This window comes from Ananas comosus, linkage group 11 (genome assembly GCF_001540865.1).
Source record: "Ananas comosus cultivar F153 linkage group 11, ASM154086v1, whole genome shotgun sequence".
Taxonomy (NCBI): domain Eukaryota; kingdom Viridiplantae; phylum Streptophyta; class Magnoliopsida; order Poales; family Bromeliaceae; genus Ananas; species Ananas comosus.
The window spans coordinates 2,143,599-2,170,468 of record NC_033631.1 but is presented as its reverse complement, the minus strand read 5'-3'; the positions used below and the strand labels follow the sequence as shown (position 1 = coordinate 2,170,468).

Sequence of the window (26,870 nt, the reverse complement as noted above, 5' to 3'; positions counted from 1 at the left end):
TTGATCACTAGCCAAATTATGTCGAAAAATTATGAAATTTAGTTTCCAAATACTTTTAATAGTGTAAATCAAATCTAACGGAGCCGATTGTCGATTTGGAGGCCGCATCATTGAAAACAACTTGGNGTTCTCCCACTCTCATTGACCGACGGATCGTCGTCGTCGCAGTTAGAGACGCTTTGAAAACACTAGAAGTTTCCGCCTCAAAAGTTTTCCAAGCAGATTTAACATTGCGGACGCTCAGCAAACGACGAACTAGAAAATAGAAAGACTCCGTCGAGCGGCTCACCTCTCTGGTGTGTTTTCTAAGTACTCCGGGTCGTTAGTGCGTAAAATAGAACAACCTTTATGAGCGGTTTAGGGCGGCTACTTTACCGGGATAGCAGTGGTGCGAACCGACTCTTTCGGGGCCAGGGGAAGACAGAGGCTGGAACCGACTCTCTAGGACGACAATGCGTCGCAGTTGAACGTTTAGAATAGAAGACCAAGTTTCACAGGCTACCCGCTTACGCGATCGAGAGCTAAAAGTCCTTATCTTTAAGCTGCGAGAAGACCCGATCGGTAGGGGGGAAGAGGCCGTAGGTCATGAGAGAGAGAGAGAGAGAGAGAGAGAGAGAGAGAGAGAGAGAGAGAGAGAGAGAGAGAGAGATTCTGACCTTATGATAATTATCATTTTGCGAGAAAAACGATAGTTCAAAAATTGATAACCTACTTTTTAACATCCCAGTCCTACTATAATCAGCCAATCTCAACTCTCCAGGGGGATCCCAACTCACCAGGGGTGACCCAATATCATAAATTAGGTTACCAATCTTTATTACTTTTCTCAACTAGGTTTCCGATTTTTTGACTATCGTTGTTATTCTAAAACGATGATTATCATCGGGTCAGGTTGAGTATATATATATATCTCAACTCGATCTTATGAGAGTTTTCGTGGTTCTCCAACCACGAAGACTCAAAAATTAAGAACCTACCTCTTTACATTCCAACCTTACTACTACCATCCACTACCATCCACTACCATCCACCTTATCACAAACTAGGCTTCTGATAATCATTAGTTCCCTATCTAGGTTACCGATTTTTAGATCTTCATGGTTTCCCCCAATATGAAGATTTTCATAATATTGAGTTAATATATACCCGCTTCGTTTATTTCATTTAAAAATAAATTTAGCTGGAAATGTGAATCAACTAGGATTCGAACTTGGGTCTCGGATACCAACCACCAAGCCCTTTGCCACTTACTCTAGGGACGGTCGGTCCTGATTTGGTATTCTTACTAGTGATTAATGCAAGGGAGCTTTTTTATTTATATGAATTTTCTTAACGCAAGTGATTGACTCTGGATAACGATGGAATATATACATAAATAGATAGGCATTAATCCCAAGTAAAACCTATTATTAAGAATAGTATTTGAAGCACTTAACAATCCCAAATATAGTCTATTAGATATTGAGCTGATCAAGAGATCAATGCCCCAAACAATTTGACTCCTAAACAGGAGCACTCGAAGAGCATGTTTAATTTGCACCGTCAAATAATTTATCTCGAATTTCTTTAATCTACGATGACGAGAAGATCAAAAAATAGAAATTCTTTAGATTTTGAAACTATGAGGGGGCTTTTGGTACTATTAATAGCACCAAACTATTACGATGAGTGATATATGCTTGGGTCAATTTGGACTCATAGATGACTCAAATAGAACTTTATTTTAAAGGAGTAATGTCAAAATAATAATTTAAGAAAATACTTAGGCGTAAAAAGGGATCGAACAGGTTTCTACAACAAGAGTCCAAGATTGTATAGAATTGTGATTAGACTATATTTTGTTTGTAAATATTAAAATATAGATCGAGTTAATTTGGGATTTATTATAAGATAATAGAATATTTCAAATTAAGTTTGATTGGGATGGGATTAGAATTAAGACTTAAATCCTAATTTAACCGTCAAAAGTTTGCCTCTGAAACCAGTTTTGGCTACGAAACAGAAATTCTTATACTGAATAAAACAGTTGAGCACGAAACTCTGAAAACTGCGATTAGTTGGAGGGATATTCCAGAACAAGGCGGGATATCCCTCTTTATCCCCCCAAACACAATGCAAAATGGAATAAGGCCCTTGTTTCGGGCTTAACAGGTTGTTCCGGGAACAACCCGTTAAGCTTGTTCTCCCCAGATAGGAGAATTGGGGGGAACAACTTGGGGGGATATGTTTCTTTACCATTTTGCCCTTTAACCCTTCATCAGGATGTGTTTAGACTTTTTTTTGAATTTTTTTTTATTTATAAGAGCCACACTATTTTGACTTATTAATATTTAATTTAGTAAATTAAAGAAAATCAATTGAATAATTAATTTAATTTAATAAGTGCTGTTCCATTTTAAATATTTATACTTTAAATTAGTTTCAAAAAAAAATAAATAAATACTTAAATTGAATACTACTAAATTAATATTTTCAAAATAATATACAAATATACTTAATTTGTAAATTAATTTATTTTAATACTTAATTTATTAAATTATATTTGATTATTACATTCAACGGCAAATCAGTCATTTTATTTAATTTTTATCTTTCCAACACCTTATTCCAACATAAATATCCAAACACTATCAAGAATATTCTCTAGGAATAAACAAACAAACAACATCCAAACGTAGTAATTTACAACTTGTTCTAGCTTATACCGGAATATTTTTTATTCTCGGGAACAACAAAAGTTATTCTCCAAAATTTAGTTCTCTAACCAAACGCAGCCTGAAACTAGCACCACTTTAAATCGCACTGAACTTACCGGATAACTTTGTGTCCGTTACGTACCAATGTGACTTAAATTGTTAATAAGGGATGACTAGGAAGATGGTAATTGATTTTGTTTAAATAGTCACAACTTAGATGAAAGGCCTTTTAATGCATCAAATGATCATATTCATTTTAATAACATATAATTAGATTGATAGAAAACTTAATGATTTAATTAGAAAAAAAAAATAATTTAGTAATTTTTTGTGACATGGAGGCTTAGGTTCTTCTATCCACATGCAGATACTCTTCACACTTGATTACCAAGGATTTTAAGTGCTTATTGACACAGGCCGTGCCCACTGTGCCGTAGTGTGCAGACATATATCCACATGATAAGACTCTCGAGCCAATGGCATGGCTCAAAATTTTTTTTCTATAAAATTAGCAAGTAGTTATCTCAACAAAGTACAAAAGATTTGACAAATATCTGTAATAAGTAATTTGTATATATTGGTGTCAAAGAATATATATATATATATATATATATATATATATAGAGAGAGAGAGAGAGAGAGAGAATATATATATATATATCTCGATCCGACCATATAATAGCCATCGTGCCTCCGGAAGCCTCCGTGCTACCAAGTTGTTTTTGGATGATGCGGGCTAAATGCGACGATCGCTGCGTTAGACTTGATTCTACCACTTTAAAAAGTATTTGAAAATTACAATTTATATAATTTTCGACACTCATTGTAGTGATCAAAAAATCTACCCATTGCATTTTAATGGTAGAATAGTGATCGCGCATTAGTGAATTTAACGGTGTATAAGACAATTTCAAATAGAAGAATTTTTATAGACGAAATTTTTTTACTCATTTAGAGGGGGGGGGGGGGGGAGAAAAATCATACCTCTAATCTTAAATTCAGTTTCTATCATTCATTTTATGAATTTTGTATTTTCAACCGTTCATTATTTTATGACTATTCGTTTGATATATCAATGTATACGAAAAATATTTTATGAAATTTTAAGTTTCAAATACTTTTACAGTGTAGATCAAATCTAATCAAAGCCGATCATCGATTGGAATCCACATCCATTGAAAAACACCTTGGTAGCAGACGAAGGCCTCCGTGCACGTAAATAACCGAGCCTAATGCTGCTATATATATATATCTAATCATATATATATATTATATATACTAATAAGAACTAGGGAATACTACAATAGGGCACCAAAGCTATTGGCACTATAGTTTTTTAGCCCTTGATTGAGAAATGTGGTGTTAGGATGATATGGGCCTCCTAGAGTTGAATGAATGGTTGGTTGAATAGTATAATCTAACGAGTAAAAATAATTAAAGGATTAAATCTAACGGTGGAAAACTCGATAGCACCAAATCCTTGGTACTAGCAATAGTATCCTAGCCGGACACACACTCTCTCTCTCTCTCTCTCTCTCTCTCTCTCTCTCTCTCTCTCTCTCTATATATATATATATCTATTAACCTATATGAATTCCCAATAATTTTGCCACATGACAAGCTTTCCTCCATCCTCACTAATCCTATTTTTTGAATTGATTTTTAATTTGGCTTTTCCCCTCCCCTCCTCTCTATTCAATAACCTATAATTAATGTGCTTTTTAATATATACGTTTAGTTTTTTCTCTTCAATATTTGCCATTTACTCTTCCTCAAATAATTTCTAACATGCAAAATTAAAAGAGGAGAAGATAAATAGTTACTATATTCAAATATAGAGATTGGAGAAGAGCAAGGGAGTCCTCCAAGCCTTCGGATTTAGGGGTAGGTTTGGGAAACGAAAATTCTAAACCTAATTTTTCTTTTCTTTATTTTAATCGCAAATTCTTACTACGTATCAATTTAGAATTAATTTATTTACATTATTTTTTATATAGTGGTTGCATCAATCAAGGATTTGATTTATGTGCATTATTTTGATTAATTTAGATGTTAGTTTTGATTTTATAATTTATGTGGTAGTTCTGATCCGCAACTTCTGATCATTCCATATCCAAAAGAGTGCAAAATCCTGCAAATTTTTATGAGATTTTTATCACCATTGTCGTCATCATCGCAACATTATCATCTCTATCTTCATATGACCTTTTGTAAGTTTTTTTTAATAATGATTCTAGGCATTTATCGATTTTCAATGATCATATTGGTTAGCTCAATTCATACATTTTTCTATCCAAAAAATAAAACACACTTGAAATTTTATTTTCCAAACTCTTTTCTACTTCCTCTTCAATATTTTTTATTTTTTCTTTTATTATTTATCCGCCGCATCGCGCGGGTTACTACACTAGTATATATATAATGCCACAGTGTGTTAGCACATAGGTATTTTTGTGACCGACACAGTTTAGCACGGCTCGATACGACACAGTAGGTCACGGCAAGCACCATGGCATACTTTGCCAGGAAGTTTTTGGCACGACCCCATGCCACATGTAATTCCCAGAGTTTCAAAAGCAGAATATAAAATATTGATAAGAAAAGAAAAGAGAGAAAAGAAAGGAAGTTTCATCCTAAAGTGTCGAGTTTCGGAACATGCTTAGGTGGTTCCGGAATCTAATCAGGAAAACTAAGTAGCAAGGGTTCAATTTCTCCAATTCCATGCTCCCAATGCCTAGCCTTAGGGCATCTCTAGTATCTCAAGTGGTTGGAAAAAGATTTTAGGCGAATCAGTGTCGAAATTGGAATGGAAATGCCGCGTACCAAACACGGACAAATTAACGTATTCGTCCAGTCCGATTTCCATTCCAGGGTGAAAAAATGGGCGAACCAAACGCGCTCTACGTGTGTTTTCGATTCCGCGTCTAGTTCAGTACGCAAGAAGTTTCAAACCAAAATTGAATCGAGCCAATTTATTCTCAAACCGAACCGAATTAAACCGAAAGAACTCGGGTTGGATCGATTCGGCCGATCGATTTCGACATTCTTATTTTTGTAACTTAGATTTCTTATGACTTAATTTATGATTTTGGATTCAAAAGTGAGTTATTATTATGCATATTATTACATGCCCAAAAAGTTTAATTAACACAAAAAAAAATTGAGTATTGTGATAAGAAGTAATGTAATATGTATACATGCATACAAAAATGGTAAGAATGTGTATAATCCAAACCAAACCAAAGTGCATGGAGACCCCTCACCTATAGCCATATTTGAAAATGCATGCAAAAAAATTTTAAATGAATTTTTGGCTAAAGTGCAGAAAACCTTCCTATAAATACCGAATTTTTCACTTGCCACCTCGAACTTCCAAAAACTTATATTTACCACCAACATTTCAGAAATATTTTCAAGGGATTACGACGGCGTTAATGGAGAGGGCGAAATGATCAAATTACTCTTACTTATTCTGTAAAAAAAAAAAATTCTCAAAAGTATAAAACTGTTGAAGAAATTAGATATAATTTTTCTAAAATTAGAACTTACAATAGATAATTGACAAAAAATAGGAGAGTACTCCAATTGGTTTATTAGTTGGTAGGCAATGAAACTGTTATTAGCTCAAATCAAAACAGTTAAAGGTTAATGAGACATTTAGTCGAACTCATTGACCATACCTAGTTTATATACATATATCTCATACATACTAATAAATTTATACAATGGAGATGTGAAAACTAAATTTTAGTTAATTCAATTTATTTTAGAATATTTAAAATATTTATATATTAAAATTTATAAATTTTAGACATATTCACTAAAATAAAATTTTATTTTTCCTATTGGGTCCATAGTGCACCAAATGCATCGGTAGAATGGACACATGTCCACAAACAATGGCTCCTTTCCATTGAAAATTATTGCATGCACATGGTGTATGTGCACATTTCATAAACACGGTTTAAATTTGTGCAATACAAATTTGAAAATAAAATTTAATCAATTAAATTTATTTTATGGTATTTTAAATGCCTATATATTATAAAGTATAGAATTTAGATCTATATATATTAAAATAAAATAATATTTTTTATAGGATTACGTTGTACTTGGTGCACCAAATATACGGGTGGGGCACGCGTCAACAAATGAAGGGTGCTCCACGCCTTTTAATATATAGTAATTGACTGCAGCTAGTGTGTATATATATCTCATGTATATAAGTAAATTTGTACAATAGAGATGTCAAAATTAAATATTAGTTAACTCAATTTAGTTAATAATATTTAAAATATTTATATGTGAATATTCCTAAATTTAATGTATATTTACTAAAATAAAATTATATTTTTCTTATTGGATCCATGGTGCATCAAGTGCACCCATGGAATGGACACGTGTCCATAAATAATAGCTCCTCACTATTGAATAGTGTAAAAAATTTGTATGATAGAAATATCAAAAATAAAATTGTGAAATAAAATTTAATTAATTAAATTTATTTTATGGTTATATATATAAACATTTAAAATATAAAAAATTATATATCCGTAAATTTTATNNNTATATATATAAACTAATATTTTTTATAGACATATAATGCACCGGATATATCGAGCATATAAGCGGTACACATGCCAATAAAAGGAGAATATTTCACGCACTTTACTATATAGTAATAGATGATATTCACACAAGTAAACTATTTTACATGAAAAAAATTACTAATGTTTTAAAACCCAGATTGTACCATTCAAACCAAACAGTTCAATTAGTCAACCGATAAATCAGTCCGATTCTGAGCAACCGGTCGGATTCTTTTTTTTTTTTTAGGTTAATGTAATTATTTATTTTATCTTATTATAGGTTTTTGCTATTTTTTTTCTATTATGAGAAATAAAATTTGAAGAAAAAAAAAACTTGTATCTACCTAATTTGACCTAAATAAAATTAGTGATCCTTGCCCAAATAAAATTTTCGGTTTGCTTTTCCACCTAGTTTTTAAAATACTCGTAATTACATTGTTTGTGCTTTATCTTTTGGTGAAATTTTATTCCGATCACAGAACTTTAATATAATTCAATTAAATCACTAAACCTTGATTTATATTTCAATCCAATCACTTTATAAAATTTTCTATTATTTTTCAAGGCTAGTACTACTATACTTTTGTGAGACCCAGATAGTTCTATATATAAAATATAATATGACTAAACTTTTAACCCAGCTTAAACATTTTGGGTGGTGGTTAGACCCAAGAGGTTAAGAGAGTTAAGCGTGGTAGGACGGGAGTAGTTCTTGAATGGGTGACCTTCTGGGAAGTTAGGGCATCACAGTTGGTATCAAGTCAATTACAAGCCGGAAGTATGAGATAAGTCTCAGCTAAGCCAGGATTATACAGTGGAGATAGCGAGACTCTCATACTGTTGACTATTATGGGTGGAGCGCGGCTACCACACAAAGTCAGTTATGGCTAGCTAGACGAGTCTCACATCGCCCGGTACTTGTTAGTCTGAGTCTGACGAGGACATCAGGACTTAAAGGAAGGGAGATTGTAAGATCCCAGATAGTGATATCACCTTATCTGTCACGCCCCGAGATCGCCACTTTGGTTAGTTCGGGCACGCAGACAGATCGCGGAACAAACAAAATTTTTTCTGTCCGCCCAAGACGTCACAATCAATATAATTCAATTAGGAATAGAATTCATATACATATTGTATAAGAAGGGCATCATAAACATAATACTACACTATTACAAACATTCGTCATATCCATATTACATTTACATTTGTTGTCACGCCCCGGATTACACAATTTTCCGGGCACGTCGACAAATCCGCCGTATACAAAGAATTTTCCCTGTATACGAAGCGTATCGGTAACTGAAAATATACAATACTACAACCAGTAGTATAGAGCTGTAAAGAAACCCAAACAGGTAGAATAAAACAAGTTTCACATACATACAACAAAACGCTATACAAAAGTACTCGCTCCAGCGAGTTATAACAACTGTATGTACATGAACTTAACAAAATAAACCAGAACTACCTGCAGAGGTGGATCCTCTATCTCAGCAACTCGTCGGGTAGGGCTCTAACTCGCGACGCCCTTGCCTCGATCAGCCTCGGAAGATGCAGTAGCCGGAACAGCAGGCTCTGCAAAACACAAAGTAACAACTAGGCGTGAGAACTACTATAAAAATAAGTAGTCCTCAGTGGGTACCGGCCTCAAAATCATCGACTCACCCACTAAGACTACAGTAGGAAACGAAACTGGTAAGTAAAGCTCGAAAGAAATTTACAGCTACATGCCACTACACTATTCAACTGTGTTTATTATCAATTCTGACCCAATCTCAATAGGGACTGTGTACGCACCCGTCCCGCCTGTCTAAGCCGCGCTACCTCCACGCTAAACAGTCCGTGGATAGCAACTAATCAGCGACATCAACGCAAAAGCACAGAGCCAGACTCCGGAGCGGCACTCGTGGGCGCGACCCACCCGAGTATGCAAGCGTATCTCTGTCGAGCTCAATCAGGCTCTCACAGGCTAAAGTCAAAAAACAGGTCTAACAGTACTACCAACCACTGGTCACATGCTCTCGGCACAATCTGATACCGAAACAATCAATTCCGGGTCCGCCGTCAACCACTACGGCACCCACTAGTCCGGAACACTGTAAACACTACTGTAAAAATCGGCTCGGCATCCCAGCACGAGCATAACTGAAATCTGAACTACCTGGAATACTCACTATGAGGATACTGCAACAGTATAAAAGTACAACGGCCCCTAAGGCTAAATCAGATAGTTTAACATATGACAGGTTCCGAACACTGGTTTTCTCCTATGTTTTATCCAAGTCCAACATGTATAAGTAATAACAAACAGTAACATGCTCCCAATTCAATATATAGGCCTAGAACAATGCATAAACATGAATCTGAGCTAAACAGTACCAACGCAGATATCCTAACTATACATGTTGACTAACAAGGCTATAGGAGTAGAAATCCGATGATAAACCCACCTCGAAAGCGCGTCCGACAACGGCGAGACGTCGAGAACGACGGAATCGCACCCTCGCCCGGCCTCCTCGCGATGCTACGGTAACACGCGCGCGCTCGAACGGCTCCGCGACGCGACGTCGACGTTGCTCCAAGCTTCAACCGGGTTCTCCTCGTCCTTGCGTACGGCTCCAGAGAAAAGAGAGGAAGGAAAAATTAATTAAGGAGGTGCGGGTGCATCTCTTAATTAAGGAAATGGATAAGCATGCCATGCATGCAAAGGCAACATGGCATCCATACAATATATACATATATATATATATAAGTATAAGGGTACTACATTTGTCTTATCCTAGGGTTTCAAATTTTACAAGAAAACCTCATCAATCTTGATAATCCCTTAATCAAACTAGTTTAGAATAATCTAGAGATTCTGAATACATCAATTTTAAAGGATTTAACCCAAACCATAACTCAAATCACCAAAGCTCACCATGGCTTCCAAGTTCACCAAGCTCCTTGAGCTTGATCCTCTCTTTCAAGCTTCTTTCAAGCTTAATCTCCTCCAATTTATCCTTTGGTGGAGAGATTACAAGAGAAGAAGAGAGAGATGTGAGTTAGAGAGAAATAGAGAACCCTCTCCTTTGTCTCACATGTGTGTGTGTGTGTGCGGGAGTGTATAAGAAATGACTCTTTTGAGAGGAAGAAAAAATAAGGTGGCCTACCTGGGGTCTCACAATCTCCCCCCCTTTAAGTCCTGACGTCCTCGTCAAGTTCAGACTCACAAGTACCAGGCAATGTAAGACTCGTGTCGCTAGCCATAACCGACTTTATAGGGTAACCGCGCTCCACCCACAACAGTCAACAATATGAGAGCCTCGCTCTCCCCACTGTATAATCCCGGCTCAGCTGAGACTCATCTCACACTTTCGGCTCTGGTACTTGGCTCTGATACCAACTGTGACGCCCTAACTTCCCAAAGGGTCACCCATCCAAGGACTACTCCCATCCTAGCACGCTTAAAACTCTTAATCCGACTTAAGCATTTTGGGTGGTGGCTAAACCTAAGAGGTTAAGAGAGTTAAGCATATTAGGATGGGAGTAGTCCTTGGGGGTCATGGGTGACCCTCTGGGAAGTTAAGGCGTCACAGTTGGTATAAGAGCTAATTACCAGCTTGAAGTGTGAGATGAGTCTTGGCTGAGCGAGAATTATATAGCGGGAAAAGCGAGGCTCTCATGCTGTTGACTATTGTGGGTGAAGCGTGCCCACCCACGAAGTCGGTTATGGCTAGAAAAAAGAGTCTCACATCGCTTGGTACTTATGAATCTGAGCCTAACTAACACGTCAAGGCTTAAAGATGAGGAGATTGTGAGACCCCAGTTAGTCCTATATATATATATATGATATAATTGGACTAAACTCTTAACCCAGCTTAAGCATTTTGGGTGATGGCTGGGCCCAAGAGGTTAAGAGAGCTAAGCATGCTAGGACGGGAATAGTCCTCGGATGGGTAACCCCCTCGGAAGTTAGGGCGTCACAATTCTTATGAGTATAGGGTTCTTTGTACTCATAAGTTTTTGATCGTTGGATGAAAAGATGTGTGGTTAGGATGATAGTGATTTCCTAAGGTTGAGTAGGTGGTTGGTCGAATAGTATGATCTAATGGATGAAAATGGTCAAATGGATAGATCTAACAACCAAAAATTTTATAGTACAAAGAGTTCTATACTCATAGGGCCCGTTTGGGTCGCGTTATGTAACATTGTATGTTATTTTGATACATCCAGCTAACTTGGATTTATAAATGAGATTACTACTGATGTTGCATTATGAGTATAAAATCCTTTGTAAAGTTTTCGGTCATTGGATGAAGAGATGTGGCTAGAATGATAGTAGTCTCCGATTAGGATGATAGTGATCCCCTAAGATTTAGTAGGTAGTTGGTCGAATAATATGATCAAAGGGATGAGAATAGTCAAAGAGATAAATCTAACGATCGAAAATTTATGAGTACAAAAAACTTTATACTCATAAGGAGTATATAGTAGCCAGACTATTTTTCAAACCAAACTGTAAAGTAATTAGTAATTAATTTACCTTACACATCATACTCTAAAATATGAGAATTAAAAATCTATATGAAATTTCACAAAATATTCGGTTACAAATGTTATAATATAATCAATTATTTAAAATTAACAGCTTAATTAACTAAAACTCATTAATAGTAAGCAATATCTGCAACTCCATCGACCCAAAAAGTTACAAAATCACCCTCAATTTAATTTATGGAAATAACTTAAATCAAAAAAAAAAATCTAAAGCTAGGTTACACAGGCATAATTTAGGTGTCGCAGACACGAACACGATACACGACACAACTCGAACATTACTATTCGACAAGTTTAAATAAAAAAAAAAGGATACAGACAAGATATGAGCACTACTAACAAAATATAATATTATTTATACAATAACATATACTTATTACATATAAAATATTAATCTTGCTATACACTGTTATATTATTCATAATAGTTCATATAGTTCAAAAAAAAATATCTCCACCATGCATAATTTAATCGTTCAAACAGACATTATATTCATTCATCAAAAGCCAAAATATTTATATTCTCACATTATATATGCATAGAAAAAAAATTAAAATAAAATATTTTTTGGGGGGATGCACCATGGACGCACCCACCTCGAATAAGCGTTCATGGTGCATCCACGTCGGACATGAGTCCGACACAGACATACGAGAATTATAGCCACGTATGTAATACATTAGACATAACACAAAGTAAATGACTCAAACACAGCGACTCATCGATTATAGAGAAACTTAGATCATAATCATTTTGTTCCACATTGTGGCGATCCCAATTGCTTCTGCTGAGACATAAAACAGGATATGACTTGAACACAGTGACCCATGAGCCCTAGGAAAAAAAAAAAAAAAAGAGTTAGTATTATGAACATTTACTCTACATTTCAACGGTCTCGATTGTTTCTTTGCATCAACAGTCAACTGATTGACATCAAATGTGATATACATATTTACGAATCTTAAACCCGACAAACGAAATAATTTCAAAGCTTTTGAAATTGATACCTAAACTTTTGAGGAATTTTTACTTTATTACCTAATCTCACCATAGAGTATGTGTAAACATTATAAAAATATATATTTCGTCAGGTAACACAATATCCTGTTACTTATAGAATAATTTATCGAATACTACAGATAGCGATAAGATTAGGTAGTAAAATAGGTACCAACTTCAAAAACACTATTAAGGTTTGTTTGTACAATAAAAAATTTTAAAGTGCAGATATTTATTTCAATATGCAGTATGTTTCACATCAAGGATTTCATTGTCGTGGCACAGGGTCGTACCGAAAAGAGAATTTTGAGCTATATCATCAGCACTGAGACTGTATCCTGCCAATATCTTGCTGGTATGATATGGCACAATGGATACGGCCCGTGCCAATGCGCACTTAAATCCTCGCTTCGGATAAGATCTGTGCATTTTTATGAAATACCTACAACGTCATACAAGAAAGACAGGTATGCATAATTAATACTGCATCAGACAATCCAAAGGCAAAAATATACAGTTAAAAGGAAATGCATGGAGGACCAAATATACCTCTGTGAAAACGGGCAAAAACCGACATAGGGACAGCTTCAAAGCAGTCGGCCATTTTTACGGCAGACCGGCATATGAATTTGAGCTGTTGGTCGAGCGTTCTGCTGACGTGATCATGGCGGGTTTATGTAGGACAAGACGGCAATCAGCGTCTGCACTAGAGTGCAGAAAAGCACGACAGTCGCCGCAAGAACTCCTAAGCCCAACCATGGATTGCTGCAGTGGTTGTTCCGCAACCACGCCACCCACCGATTCAGACGACTTTGGTAGTGCGCTTCCAACGCGCTAGACATCAACTTTAGGTAATAGTCACCATTGAAATCGAACACAACATCTTTATTGAGCTTTGTGAAAAGAGTCGACACATCTTCGTCCCTATGCAATTGGTGCACAACTATTCCTCTCTGAACAAGTAGAGTGGCATCAGCTGGCATGCTGATGAGCTGAGACATGAAAAAAATATATGCAGTGAAGTTGTTCCCAAATTGAGGACATGTTTGCTCAAATGCGATTAGATTCCTGAAAAGAGAATCAGTGTTCTCATCAATAAGCAAACACGGAATTTCCACCACACCATTACTGAATCTTATATCCAAAAGCGAATGGGGATGCTCTTTGTCGAGCTCTTTTCTCGTAAATACAACTCCTGCTTCATGGTAATGCACTGCCCGTCGCCAACGTCTTAGCTGACCAGCTGGTAAGCAATCGACTTCAAAATATTTGTGATCTAAATGAAGAAAACGGTGAAAGAATCGAGGCTTTGCCTGATGTTGATGACTGTCGCCCTCCGTCCCCCGACAAGGCTTGAAATACATATGGCACAAGTGGAGCAGATGGTTAAAATCTTTCGGCCTGTCTGATTCTAGAATGGATTTTGGGTAGTGAATAAGAATGTCTTCTATGAATCCGGCAATTTTATCCGTAAGTGAGGGAATCACCACGTTGTTACCTAAAACTAGCTCATAAATTCTCTTTACAAGAATAAAAGGTATTTGGTTCTCAAGCAGGAGCAGGTCGTGTGCGAGAAAATTTGTGTACCAGAGTCCCATCTGATCAGAACTATAATTTTGGCCATACTCAATGTCAATTCCACAGTTCCTGATTCTGTATTGACTATCCACCCGGCTTGGTTCCACCTCAAGCATTGATTTCTCCGTGGTGGAGTCACTCATTACAATCTTGTTCTTCATGCTCCTCGGCTCACCGTCTCGTCCTATTCCATATTCGGCTGTTATTTCCTGACAATCAGCATTCCCATCATATACTTCTGGTAAGGATGCTGCAATTCCGTCAGTCGCACAAAGAGCCACGAGTATGAAGCATCCGTCGAGCAAGAGCATTTGTACAAACTTGTTATTTTCTATGGTAATTTCCCCAGAGTAACAGTTTCTTACTTGTAACGCGAGTTCCTCAACTGCCGTAACGTAGTTCTCTAAATCTCTTTCACGATTCAATCCGAGGACATAACTCAGACAGTTCCACTTAACCTTCTCCATAGTTAGAAGTTCTCGAGTCCCGTGGTGGTAAGGACCGATGGCCATTACGATTGGCTTGAAAGCATTTGAATTGAACTCATAGATGTGTTGTGGGACTTTACTGATCAAGCATAATTTTGTTCCTTTCTCATGGGTAACTCGTAGCAACTGGTAATTGTTTAATTCCCTAGTCATGGAACTGGCAGGTTCCTCCAGGTCCGCAGAATCAGAACTACTGCTTTCACTTTCAATCATCCTTGCTTCTGTCGAGGAAGAAGATTAATTAGTCTCATTGCAATTTTCACAGGAAAATTACGTGCACTGAAAAAAAATAAAAACGGAAACTTAAAACAATTAAACTAGTTCAATGGACAAGGACAGTGGAAGGCTGGAAGCAGGCTCGTGTTCTGTGGAACTTGGCAATAGATTCCGGAACCCAGTGTTGGTTCTGAAACCTCAACCTCAAGTTCCAGAACCTTACCAAATTTGAGTTCCTTCATGGTTTCTTGGTTGCAAGTGGAACCCTAGTGCGTTGTATGATGTGTTTATCTCCTCTTTAGGTCCGAGCAACAATCAAGGAGCTAGAAACGCATCCTAGTCGCCAAGCAAACTAAACTAGGTGAGTGCTCAATCAGAAGTTTAGAGAAACCCTGGTGAATTGGCTCTATTCTCTCAACACTTCTCTCGCTATTGTTGGTTCATGGCATCCATGTAGTAGTTTGGCATTATATTTTGGTTGAGGAGGACATGAATACTTGTTTATTGTATTTTTGCTTCACTTCCCTGTTTACTGTCATGATATACCTATTTATTTGCTTATAGCATACTCACCCGCATATCTATGTTGTAGCCTTACTTGTCATTGAAAGCATGCTAGCTAAACCTGCACACATTCATGATGACACTATGGGTTAGTACAGTGATTCATGTATTAGCCAAAGCGGCTACCGTTGTTGCTGTTGTTGTTGTAGTTAAGATGTTGGACATCCCCTACTGCTACCGATATTGTTGATCATAGAGCATAATGACATGATGCTTTGCTCCCATGTCACCACCACGGTGATCCGATCAACCTCGTAATAGGATGAGTTCTTCCGGAATAGTAACTTGGGACTAAAATGTTAGGACCTTGTCAGAGACTGAGAAGTTAAGGCTTTGCCAGAGAATAAGCAGTCGGGAACTGAAAAGTTATGGCCTCCCTAGGACTGAAAAATTACATCGTAGATTGGGTCAAGATGTGGTTGATGCTTAGTCATACATTGGTTGCAGTTCATCAGACATAGTCTACTATCATGCTATAGTGCAAGACTGTTGTTTCTTTTACATGCTCACATGCAGTTTCTTCTACTAATACCTTGTTGTTACTACCCTTTTTCGTTCATTGATCGATGCAACTTGCTCTCATCGGCTTGTTATATCTGCGTAGGGGCGTGACACACGGCAGTAAAATCCTTGTTGATTACTAACGTCCAATATATAAGAGAGAACTAGTGCTGTCGACAAGAAAAACTACAAAAATCATATTTGCCGCTCCCATATGGAATTTGAGATGGCTAAAGAATCATGCTCAATTTATTGAGATGAAACTTCCTATTACTCTACAGACAGTGGTAAAATTTTATCAGAATGGACTAATCGTCCAATGCTACATCATCCACAACATAAGTTTTCATATAATATTTTCACTTTTCATTTACCTATGATTTCTGAATAAGAATAAACAAATGGCAATAAAAATAAAATCGAAAGTAAATAGAGAATTAACTTACTATTTAGCATCAGAAATACTATAGGAAAACATTCTCTTCTGACTCAGTTGCATTTATTGAATATTAAAGGTGAATCAATCTACCATACATCAAGAAAGGCACAAATAAGGTACCTTGAACAACAAATAGTGTTCTTTATAGAGAGCCAATCAATTGACAAATCACGGGTCTTGTCTATCACCAAGCTTAGTCTGCATCTAAAATAGAATTTGAGTTCTATGCTAAATCGTTTGATTATAAATTTACTGGCAAATTCAAAGAATTTTCGATGGACTACAATGAAATTAGGGTTAATTTCCTTATTAGTATAAAATTAACATATGACAGCCAAGAATAAAGTTGAAGTTATAAAGTAGCGAAAGAAAAAGTTGTAGCGATAAACCCTAAGTCGGAGGCACACAAATTGCATTGTCCTAGGGACAAAATTGTTTCTCTGCAAGCAATGATCCAGGAATATCATTGATACTAGCTATACAGAAAGCCTAGTATCTCCCACACACTCCATATATTTTCAGAAAGAAATAACTTTACCAGAGATGACTAGGGAGACAGTTGGGGCTTGTTTGGTTCACGCAGTTTAGACTATGGAATCGGAATGGAATTCATTGATTCCGATAGTTATTGTTTGGTTTACAGGAATTGGATTCCAATTCCTATTCTACTCTGGAATAGGAATGGCCTAATCCATTTATGGCCCAATCCGGTTTTGAATCGCGGATTGAACCATTCGAAAGTAAACTGCTCAAAACCTTCTCAAACAAACACCTTCCCCTCCTCTCCCTTCATCACTCTCCTGTCTTGTAACCAAAACACTCTCTCAAAATCCTAAATGTTCATTTCAATTTTCATTCCAATAATGAACCAAACATATTTGGATGATTCAACATTCCATTTCCCATTCCAGTGCAATCTGATTCCATTTTCCATTCCCATTTCAATCATGAACCAAATTGCCCTTAAGAGTCACTGGTTGATGGATCCATATGAAGAAATATTGATTTTTAACAGTAATTTAAATTATATTTGAAAAAGAAAAAAAAAATCTTAAATTGCTATTATAGTGAATGATATATTATTCTTTGCATATACTAAGTTGAAAAGTTATAATGAATAACAAGCAACAAAACCCACTTTCATTAATTCCTCTTTGATATCCGCTAAACTAAAGATTTAAGTGTCGTGACACGGGATCGTGCCGAAAATTTACTGACACAGTACGGCACGATGCGTGTCAAGCTGTGCCTCTGCATGCCGGTCACTCACAAAAAATATATGCGTGCCACGCATAATTGCATAAAATATTTATTTTTTTTAATAACAAAATATTCTAATCGCTTATTATGTATCTTTATCAAACCTTTTGAACTTTTTTGAGAAAATTATTACTTACTAATTTAAAGAAAAAATAAGTTTTAAACTGTGTCATCAGCGCTGAAACTGCATCGTGCTCTGTGCCGATGGATACTTCAATCCTTGCTGCTAACAATCTGATAGGAAGCAAAGATGTTTGCATCAGCAAATCATCTGCATGATTCAAATTTCCTCAACCTGTTACGAACAAATTTGGGCACGCTGAATTTAACTAACAGAACAGGAACAAATTAATTTCGCTTCTGAGCAAAATTCTCCCCAAAAAATCAGAAAAAATGCCGTACCTTCTCAAAGAAGGGGGAGAACAGAGCAAATGCGGCAGCGGAGATGCAATGTCGAAATTTGGCAGGACAAGGCCGCCGATAAAATGGCAGATGGTATCTTCGGAGACCGCTGGCGGCTTTGAAGGTGAGCACGGAGCGCGGCCGTCAGGCCATTGTGCCGTCAGCCGATAGTTATTTTCTTCGAGGGCATCGTCAGACGTCCCTCCCAAAACCTTAACAAAATATCACATACTAGGAGCCGCAATCCAGCTCGGTGTTCCCGAGCCGATTTGTGTTCAGCTCGAAATGAGTTCGGGACTCGTTTAGTAAAGGAGTCAAACACGAGCTGAACACGAGCTGGGTCACCTCGCTCGTGCTCGGCTCGATAACCGCTCGAATACATATATTTTATATTTATATAATTTATTTAATTTATATTTTTATATATAAATAAATAATTATATATAATATATATTTTTATTATTTAATTTTTAGTAAAATAAAAATATAAATACAAGCTTAATTATAAAAAGACACATTTATTTGTAAAATTTCAACTATTAGATCAAAGTCTAATGAATAAAATTTTATAAATTTATTTTATATATATATTTAATCTAATCTTTTGTAATTTATTGTTCGTTGGTCAGCTCGTGAGCCAACTCATGTTCAACTCGTTAATAAACGAGTCGAACACGAGCTGAATTTTTCGGCTCGATACTTTAACGAGCCAGCTCGTGTTCGGCTCGTTTCCACCCCTATCACAGACGTCTCTCCACAGTTATTTATATACTATTTTTTTAATTAAAAAATTGCTAATTTTGCAATTTTATATACATGAATCAATCTAAATTTTCAAAAATTTGACCAAAATACCTCTTACACCAAGAATATGTATAAAATTATATGTGAGAAGATTGCACCGTCTATTTGTATATTCCGATGTCTCGCGTATGGTACCATTTTTTAACGGGACCTACAGAACTACGCATTTCTATGAGCGTGCCTCATCGTTTCTTGTTTGAGATCATTTCAAAAACTGACCGGCTTAAAAATTGGACAAACATTAAAAAAAAAAAAAAAAAAAAAAAAAAAAAAAAAAGAGAGAAGCTAAATTATAGAAAATTCCTTCGACAAAATTTTTTTTTTTACTTTTGCTCCCTGTCATTTAAAAACCTACACTTTGCCCTTTTAAAAAATAAAAAATATTCGCTTCGGATCCCGCCGTTAGTGTTTCGTCTATATCCTAATATTATATTTTTTTTTATACCCAATATACCCTTCTACCACTTCTCAGCAGCGCCGCGTCCCTCCCCTCACCGACGACGTCGTCGGCCGTGCCGCCTCACCTCGCTCATCCCTTCGTTCACGCCCACACCCATACACTCGCATCCTTCACCGTCTCACCCTCGCCCACTCTCTATCCGCGCCCACCCCAACCTCTTCCCACCGTCACCAAATGAAGGAGAGCGAGGGTGAGGCAGCAGAGGAGAGCGAGTTGGGGTCGTGGGAGTCACAAAGGACGGAAGTGGAGAGACCACAGATGAAGGAGGGTTGGGAAGGAGACAAGTATGGAGAGGACATTTTGGTCATTTTTGTCAATATAGTTATAATACCGTACCCTCTATGAACATTTTTTATTTTTTAAAAAAGCAAAATGTATGTTCTTAAATGACAAGGGAGAAAACAAAAAAAGAGATTTTAACAAAGAGTTTTCTATAATTTAGCCAAAAATAGTATATTATCTTTCTAAATAGTGCAATAAATAGGCCCTTTGGGTTGAGTGGGTAGTTGGTGGAATAATATGATCTAAGAATTAAAATTGGTCAAAGGGATAGATCTAATGGTGAAAAACTTGCAGGCACCAAATGCTTGGTGCTTTTAAAAGCACCATAGCCGAACTCGCAATAAATATTCTCATGATGCAATATTTTGGTTAAATAGTGCACCACGAGGGCTAATTAGTGTAATCACTCTCCTTCTTCTACTTGTTGTTTTTGTTGCATTTTTTTTCCTCCTTCTTCTTCTTCTTCTTCTTGTTATCTTTCTTTTTTGTATTCTTCTTACTCGTTCCTTAGTATATTTATATTTGTGTTGCACCATTAATTTCTTTCTTCTTCTTTCCTCTTTTTCGGCCTTTCTAGTGAACATAAAAGCTATAAATAGTGCGCAATTTGAAAACAAAATAAACAATTTGATAAAAGGGGCTTTTGGTTATATAACCCTAACAACTATTCAAAATTTTCAAATTTACCTCCTATTTCCAAATTGTCCTTCTAAACCCTAAACCCGATTAGAAAACCCTAAGATTTTGGGGATATTTGAAGTAATTTTTGGAAATGAACAAACTCTTTTTGGTTAACCAGTGATATATTAGATATTTTTAAAGTTTTGAAGGTTATTGTTAAAAAAAAATAATAATAATAATCACTTCCTTAAATTCACTCCTCCACTCTCTCCTACCATACCCTCCATTTCTACCACTTTCTCCACCATTCCCTCCACTTTCTCACCATTCCCACCACTTTCTCCACCATTCCCTCCACTTTCTCACCATTCCCTCCACTTCTCCATTACTCCTTCCACTTTCCCTCCATTTCCTCCACTTCTCCATCACTCCCTCCATTTCTCTACCATTTACTTCTCTTCACCATAAACCTCCACCACCCTCTATCTATATAAAGGAAAGCGAACAAAAAAAAGAGGGGGAGGATTCGACTCACAAAAAAAAAGGAGGAAAGAAACTTGGATTAAAAAAAAAAAGCCAAATAGAAAGGTGGGTTTAGATCCTCTCACTTTTTTTTTTTTTTTCTCTTCTCTCCTAGTCAAGGCACTCCATACATCGAACTTTCTATGCACACCGGGCTATACGTGCCGTCATCAACCTCTACTACGCCGAGTCATCGTCAACCAAGAAAAGACGGTCGCTCGTAGCCATTCCGACACCTTTGCTGACAGCCGTTGCCCCGTCATCGTTGATCCCGGATTGGTGCACGTTCCTTTTTGCTAGTGTGGCGTCATCATCGACCAAGGAGGTGGCCATCTGCCTGCTGTTGCTGCGCTGACAACAACGACGACGACGATCCACTTGATGCTTAGCCGTCAGCGGTAGGCGACAACAACGACGATGACGATCCACTTGACGCTTCGCCGTCGACGGTAAAGGTGGCAACGACAACGACAACGATGATCATCGGCTTGAAGCTCAGCCGTCGGCAGTAGGCGACAACAACGACGACGACGATCCGCTCGACGCTTAGCCGCCGGCGGTAGGCGACAACAACGACGACGACGATGATCATCTGCTTGACGCTCAACCGTCGGCGGTAGGCGACAACAACGACGACGATGATCCGCTCAACGCTTAGCCGTCGGCGGCAGGCGACAACAACGACGACGACGATCCGCTCGACCCTGAGCCGTCGGCGGTAGGCGACAACAACGACGACGACGATCCGCTCGACGCTCAGCCGTCGGCGGTAGGCGACAACAACGACGACGACGATCCGCTCGACGCTCAGCCGTCGGCGGTAGGAGACAATAGCGACAACAATGATGATGGACGATCCGATCGACGCTTAGCCGTCGGCAGTAGGCGACAACAACGACGACGACGATCCGTTTGACGCTCAGCCGTCGGTGGTAGGCGACAATAGCGACAACGACGACGATGATCATCCGCTTGACGCTTAACCGTCAGCAGTAGACGACAACAACGACGACGACTATCCGTTCGACGCTTAGCCGTCGATGGAAAGCTCCAATCAAATTATTGATTGCCGCTATTTTGAATTGGCTTTTGTCAAAAACAAGTTGTGCATGATGGATAATTTATGTGCACACACCAAGTGTTAGACAAAATGCCAAAAAGAATTTGTGCATAGCGCGTTGTTCATGTACGCGTACTAAACGTTCGATGAAATGCCAAAAATGGTGTGCATATCACAGAATGTCAAAGAAAACTTGAGCATGCTGCATTGTTCATGTACGCGTGCCAAGTATTCGATGAAATGTCAAAGGCAATTTGCACATTACTTGTGTGCGTGTCAAATGCTCGATGAAATACCAAAGAAAGCTTATGCATGATGCATGGCCGACATTGTTTTAGAGAAATACCTTGAAGAGGAGAGAAGTAGAGAAATGATAATTGTCGCTTTTCCTCATTTTCAGTTGTATTAATTTTGTACACCGATGTACAAGAGTAATAAAAGAAATGCATTCTGTTTTGTTAATTATCATAATTGACCAGCTTAATCGGAGGTTGTCTAGGCGTAATTAATTAGAAATCTTTATGATTTCTAAGGAGTATAGAATCTTTAATCTCTGTTTTTCAACATATAATCCCCTCGTCTAACGCAAATGCTTTTAAATTTTTAACACTCACAGTTATGTTAGATATATTATCCCTTATTTAATATTGTCCAATTGAAGGAAAAGTTGCACTTTATGATTTTGAGAAATAGTGCAACAATGTATAAACTAGTGTAGTGACCCGCGCGATGCGACGGGTAGAAATATTTTAGTAAATAAATATAAACGTAAAGAAGAAACAAAAAATATAACTATATTGATTAGATATAACAATAAAAAAAATATATTAGAGACTTTTATAATGAAATTACAACTTACCAAAACATAATAAAAGAAATCGTCTTATTATTTTTTTACTGTGTAATACCTTAAACAATGGATTGATGTTTAGAATTAGTATTCTAAACAAACTAAAAACATATATAATTTTTTTTGTTTCATATATATATAATGCTTATATATATATATATATATATATATATACTAGAGTTGATTTAGTGATACTTTATCAAGTATCATCCCCAATTGCTATCACTTTTTAGCATTGATGCTACTTTTTGATTACAAATGAGCCCTTGGATCAAATACTATTCCACCTACCACCACTACCACCAACTACCCCATCATCTCAAACCTTCCCATCTCTCCCATCCATTCTAAAATCACACAAGTATCACTTAGGTGATCCTGTAACAGTATTCTAGCCATACTCTATATATATATATATATATAAGCATTAAGATTAGCATCTCACAAAAAATTCTTGAATAATTATTGCAAAAATATTTGTAAATTACCAACCAAATTAGATTATGTCATCTATAATAGCATTACGATCAGTTTCGGGAAAAAAATAAATTTCTAAATTATTCACAGTAACAAATTAGAAGGAAAAAAAAAAGTTTATATATACATACAAATTAAATCTGAGGCAATCAGGAACGGAGAAAATAAATTACTAAAAAATAAATTTCTAAATTATTCACAATAATAAATTGGAAGGTAAAATAAATAGCACATATATACATAAAATTAAATCTGAGGCAATCAGGAACAGAAAAAAATACTAAATTATCCACATCAACAAATTGGAAGGCAAAAAAAATTGTTTATACACAAAAATTAATTCAAAGAATTTACAACTTCTGAGGCAATCGACCGTAGATCAACTGTACACAGACAGTCAATTTTCTGAGACAAAATAAAATTATTCAGTATTTTTTAAAATAAACAATAAGCAACCAAATTGATATTCAAACGAAAATGAAAGGTAAAAAAAAAAATAAAAGGTAAAAATGACAGAAAAATAAAATTTTTTTGCTACAAATTAAAATTTGATGAAGGCATATTATATAGGCAACAACAATAATTGCATTCAACGTAAAATGAATCTTCGGATTCAACAAATACAGATATTCAATGAATCTACGGGAGCATGGAGAATGAATCCGAACCAATTTTACGAACGGAGGGCGATCAATAGCAGGAACGAAGCGTCGCTAAAGAAAACAGCGCAACGGGAAGAATGGATCGACAATGAACCCGGCCGGCCTACGGCTCGAGGGTTACGGTTAGGGTTAGGGTCGTTTCACCTCGATGGCGAGCTCGAACCGGGGATCGACTCCGTTGCCCGGGCCGGGTTCGTCCTCGTCGTCGCTTGCGAAGAGGCCTGTAGCGGCGGAGAACGCCACCAAGGTGGCCGCGCCCGCGGCGGAGCAGGCCAAGAAGAGGGTCGCGCTCGGGAACATCACTAACCAGTGCAATGTGGGGAGGGGCGCACCTCGGATCGCCGGATCGGCGAAAGGGACCAATGTGGGTAAATTTTTTGGTGCATTCTTTGTTGATCCCCCGTGCATTTCTTTTACGATCTGTTTACGATCTATTTGTGTTGAAGAGGCGGAGCAGCATCTAGGGGGCAGCAAATAATTTATTTGTGTTGAAGATGGAATGAGATTAATTGAACGGTTTGGAAGATGAAGGGTTGAAGAAGAGTCGGAGCGGCATCTTGGCGGCGGTTGAAGATGGAATGACATTAATTGAACCGTTTGGAAGATGAAAAGTTGAAGATGGAATGGGATTAATCGAACCGTTTGGAAGATGAAGGGTTGAAGATGGAATGAGATTAATCAAACCGTTTGGAAGATGAATCGATACTTTGAACCGATTAATTGGGAACTTAAATGAGATGGGGTTGAGAAAAAAACATTGCCATATGCCGCCACGTGGACAAAAAACATGAGGTTTCATGAGAGTTTATAGATGATGCAACATAAAATAATTGATTTTCCAAAAAAAATTGTGCAATATCGTATTAAATTGTGCAATAAAAATTTGGAGAGTGCAATCTATGGTGGCATAATTAATGCAGCATAGGAAAAAACCCGACACATTCCAAGAAATAAATAAATGTGATAGAAAAAAACTATTACTTATAGTGCACCGAAGTTTTGCAAACAGCAAAGTTCCGTTGAGAAAATAGTATTTAATATGATTTAGATGATTCTGATTCAGTTTGAGTATTTTTGCATTTTCAATGCAAAAACAACATGAAAATGGACTCAAAAAACTGAAACCTATAAACTACAGTTTTGGCCAAGAGTATCAATACTGAGGATATGGAACTTTAGGGTTTATCGATACTGAAATATGAAGTACCAATACTGAAGTTTGCGATGCGTATAAGATTCATATTCTTCAGAACTGGCCTTGAATAAAAGACTCTAGATGAATTCCGATTAGGAGCACCCTTGTGGGTCAGACTTGAGCCAAGGAGAAGGCAGGAAAGAAGTATGGAGAGATGGACGCACCAAGAAGCAAACAAGGGCGGAACATAATGGTGGCAAACCAATATTGATGTGCGAGTACTGGTACTCAATGCTGCAAAATCTGGAATTGCACAAGTTGCAATTTTCAATGGTTTGAGCGCTTTAGAGCATTTTGTAACACTATAAGTACTCTCTTTTCCTTCTTCTTCACTGTGAACGCCACGAAGAGAGGAAGGTGAGTTCATCACCATTTCTTCTTCTTTCTCATTTTTTCTCCAATTGCTTCCATTCTCATCATCTTCTTCTTTATTCTCCCTTCTCCATGAGACTAAAAGCATCTTGTGCTATGTGGGAAGCAAGATATTTGAAAGAGGAGTTGCTTAGAGCTTCCAATCATTAACAATAATGCTCTAGCCTTGGATTTGAGTTTGAATTAAGATCAATATCTATAGTCTAGACTCTAGTTACTGAAATTTGATAGTAAAATCATGTGAATTGTTTGACTCACACTAGCTGTTGAGCACCGACATGGGTTCTTATGCGATTGTTTGACATCCCACTACGCAAAGTGCAAGCTTGAATGGACCTTTATTGGTCAGGTTAGGTGGATGTTGAGTAGTCAGTGTATATTCATGTGAATTGATCCATATATAGATGATAGTTTGTACAATAGAGGCATGATAGTAGGCTTTACTTGTTGTTAGCATATATTCTTTTTCCACGTCTATTATCTCTTGTTTTATTATTATGACTCTAATAGACCTAGTGACCAAAACGCTCTTTATGGCAATTGTACCTACTGAAAAACTATTTTATATAATCCTCACGCTCTCATGTTATTTTATTTTTCTTCAGAGCTTCTCTCATCCTCCATGGATGATCAAGGCAAAGGAGTCGCATAGTAGTTAGCTCTCCATTCTTCTTTTTGGTGTGTCTAGGGGTGGAACCTTTTGTAGAACCATAATATTTTGAAAATGTTGTAATATGGAACTAATTAACTTGTAGTAGTTCATTTGAGATTTGTTGTTGCAATTAGAATAGTAGTTTTATACTTTGATACTCCAACCCGTATGAAACTCTTATTGTTCCTATGCGTTGATTTGTTGTTGTTTGTCGCTTTGTGTGTGTTGGGGAATCTTATGCACACTGCAGATCTAGGCACGCTATCGGGGGTGCTTCCTTTTGAGCCTAGGGTGTGATAGATTAGGGTGGTATCAAAGCCTAGATTGAATCTTAGGGGCGAGCTAGCAAACCCTAGACTGGAATTGGACCTCAAGGACTAGGATCGTAAATGAAGGGGGTTTTATGTCTAATAGCGTAAGTAATGTGATTGGGTCTTTTTGATGTCTCCGATATGGATTGGAATTCGATCAAAGTGGTTGCATTTTTCATTTCCTTGGATAGTCAAGTTCGCGACCGATAACGTGACATCAAGAAATAGAGAAAGCATGCTTTACCTATTTTTGCATGATTGGTGTTTACTTTATTTTGATGTTGAGTAGTGCTTGAATTAGGTTGTTGTTGAACTAATGTTGTCGTTACAG

General features: G+C 37.0%; 1 protein-coding gene across 5 annotated transcripts; it reads right to left on the bottom strand.

Annotated features, from left to right (window-relative positions):
• On the bottom strand, positions 12,291-18,497 carry LOC109717084 (UPF0481 protein At3g47200-like). 5 transcript variants are annotated; one of them, XM_020242754.1, is made up of 4 exons: positions 18,272-18,497; positions 18,007-18,164; positions 13,373-15,110; positions 12,291-12,658 (listed from the first exon to the last, which is right to left on the bottom strand). In XM_020242754.1, the coding sequence occupies exon 3, from the start codon at positions 15,100-15,102 to the stop codon at positions 13,486-13,488; it is 1,617 nt and encodes a 538-aa protein (XP_020098343.1). In that variant the 5' UTR covers positions 15,103-15,110; positions 18,007-18,164; positions 18,272-18,497; the 3' UTR covers positions 12,291-12,658; positions 13,373-13,485. The 5 variants fall into 5 exon arrangements, with proteins under 5 accessions (XP_020098343.1, XP_020098344.1, XP_020098342.1 ...); XM_020242755.1 differs by having other exon boundaries at positions 18,007-18,140; XM_020242753.1 differs by lacking the exon at positions 18,007-18,164 and adding an exon at positions 13,117-13,265.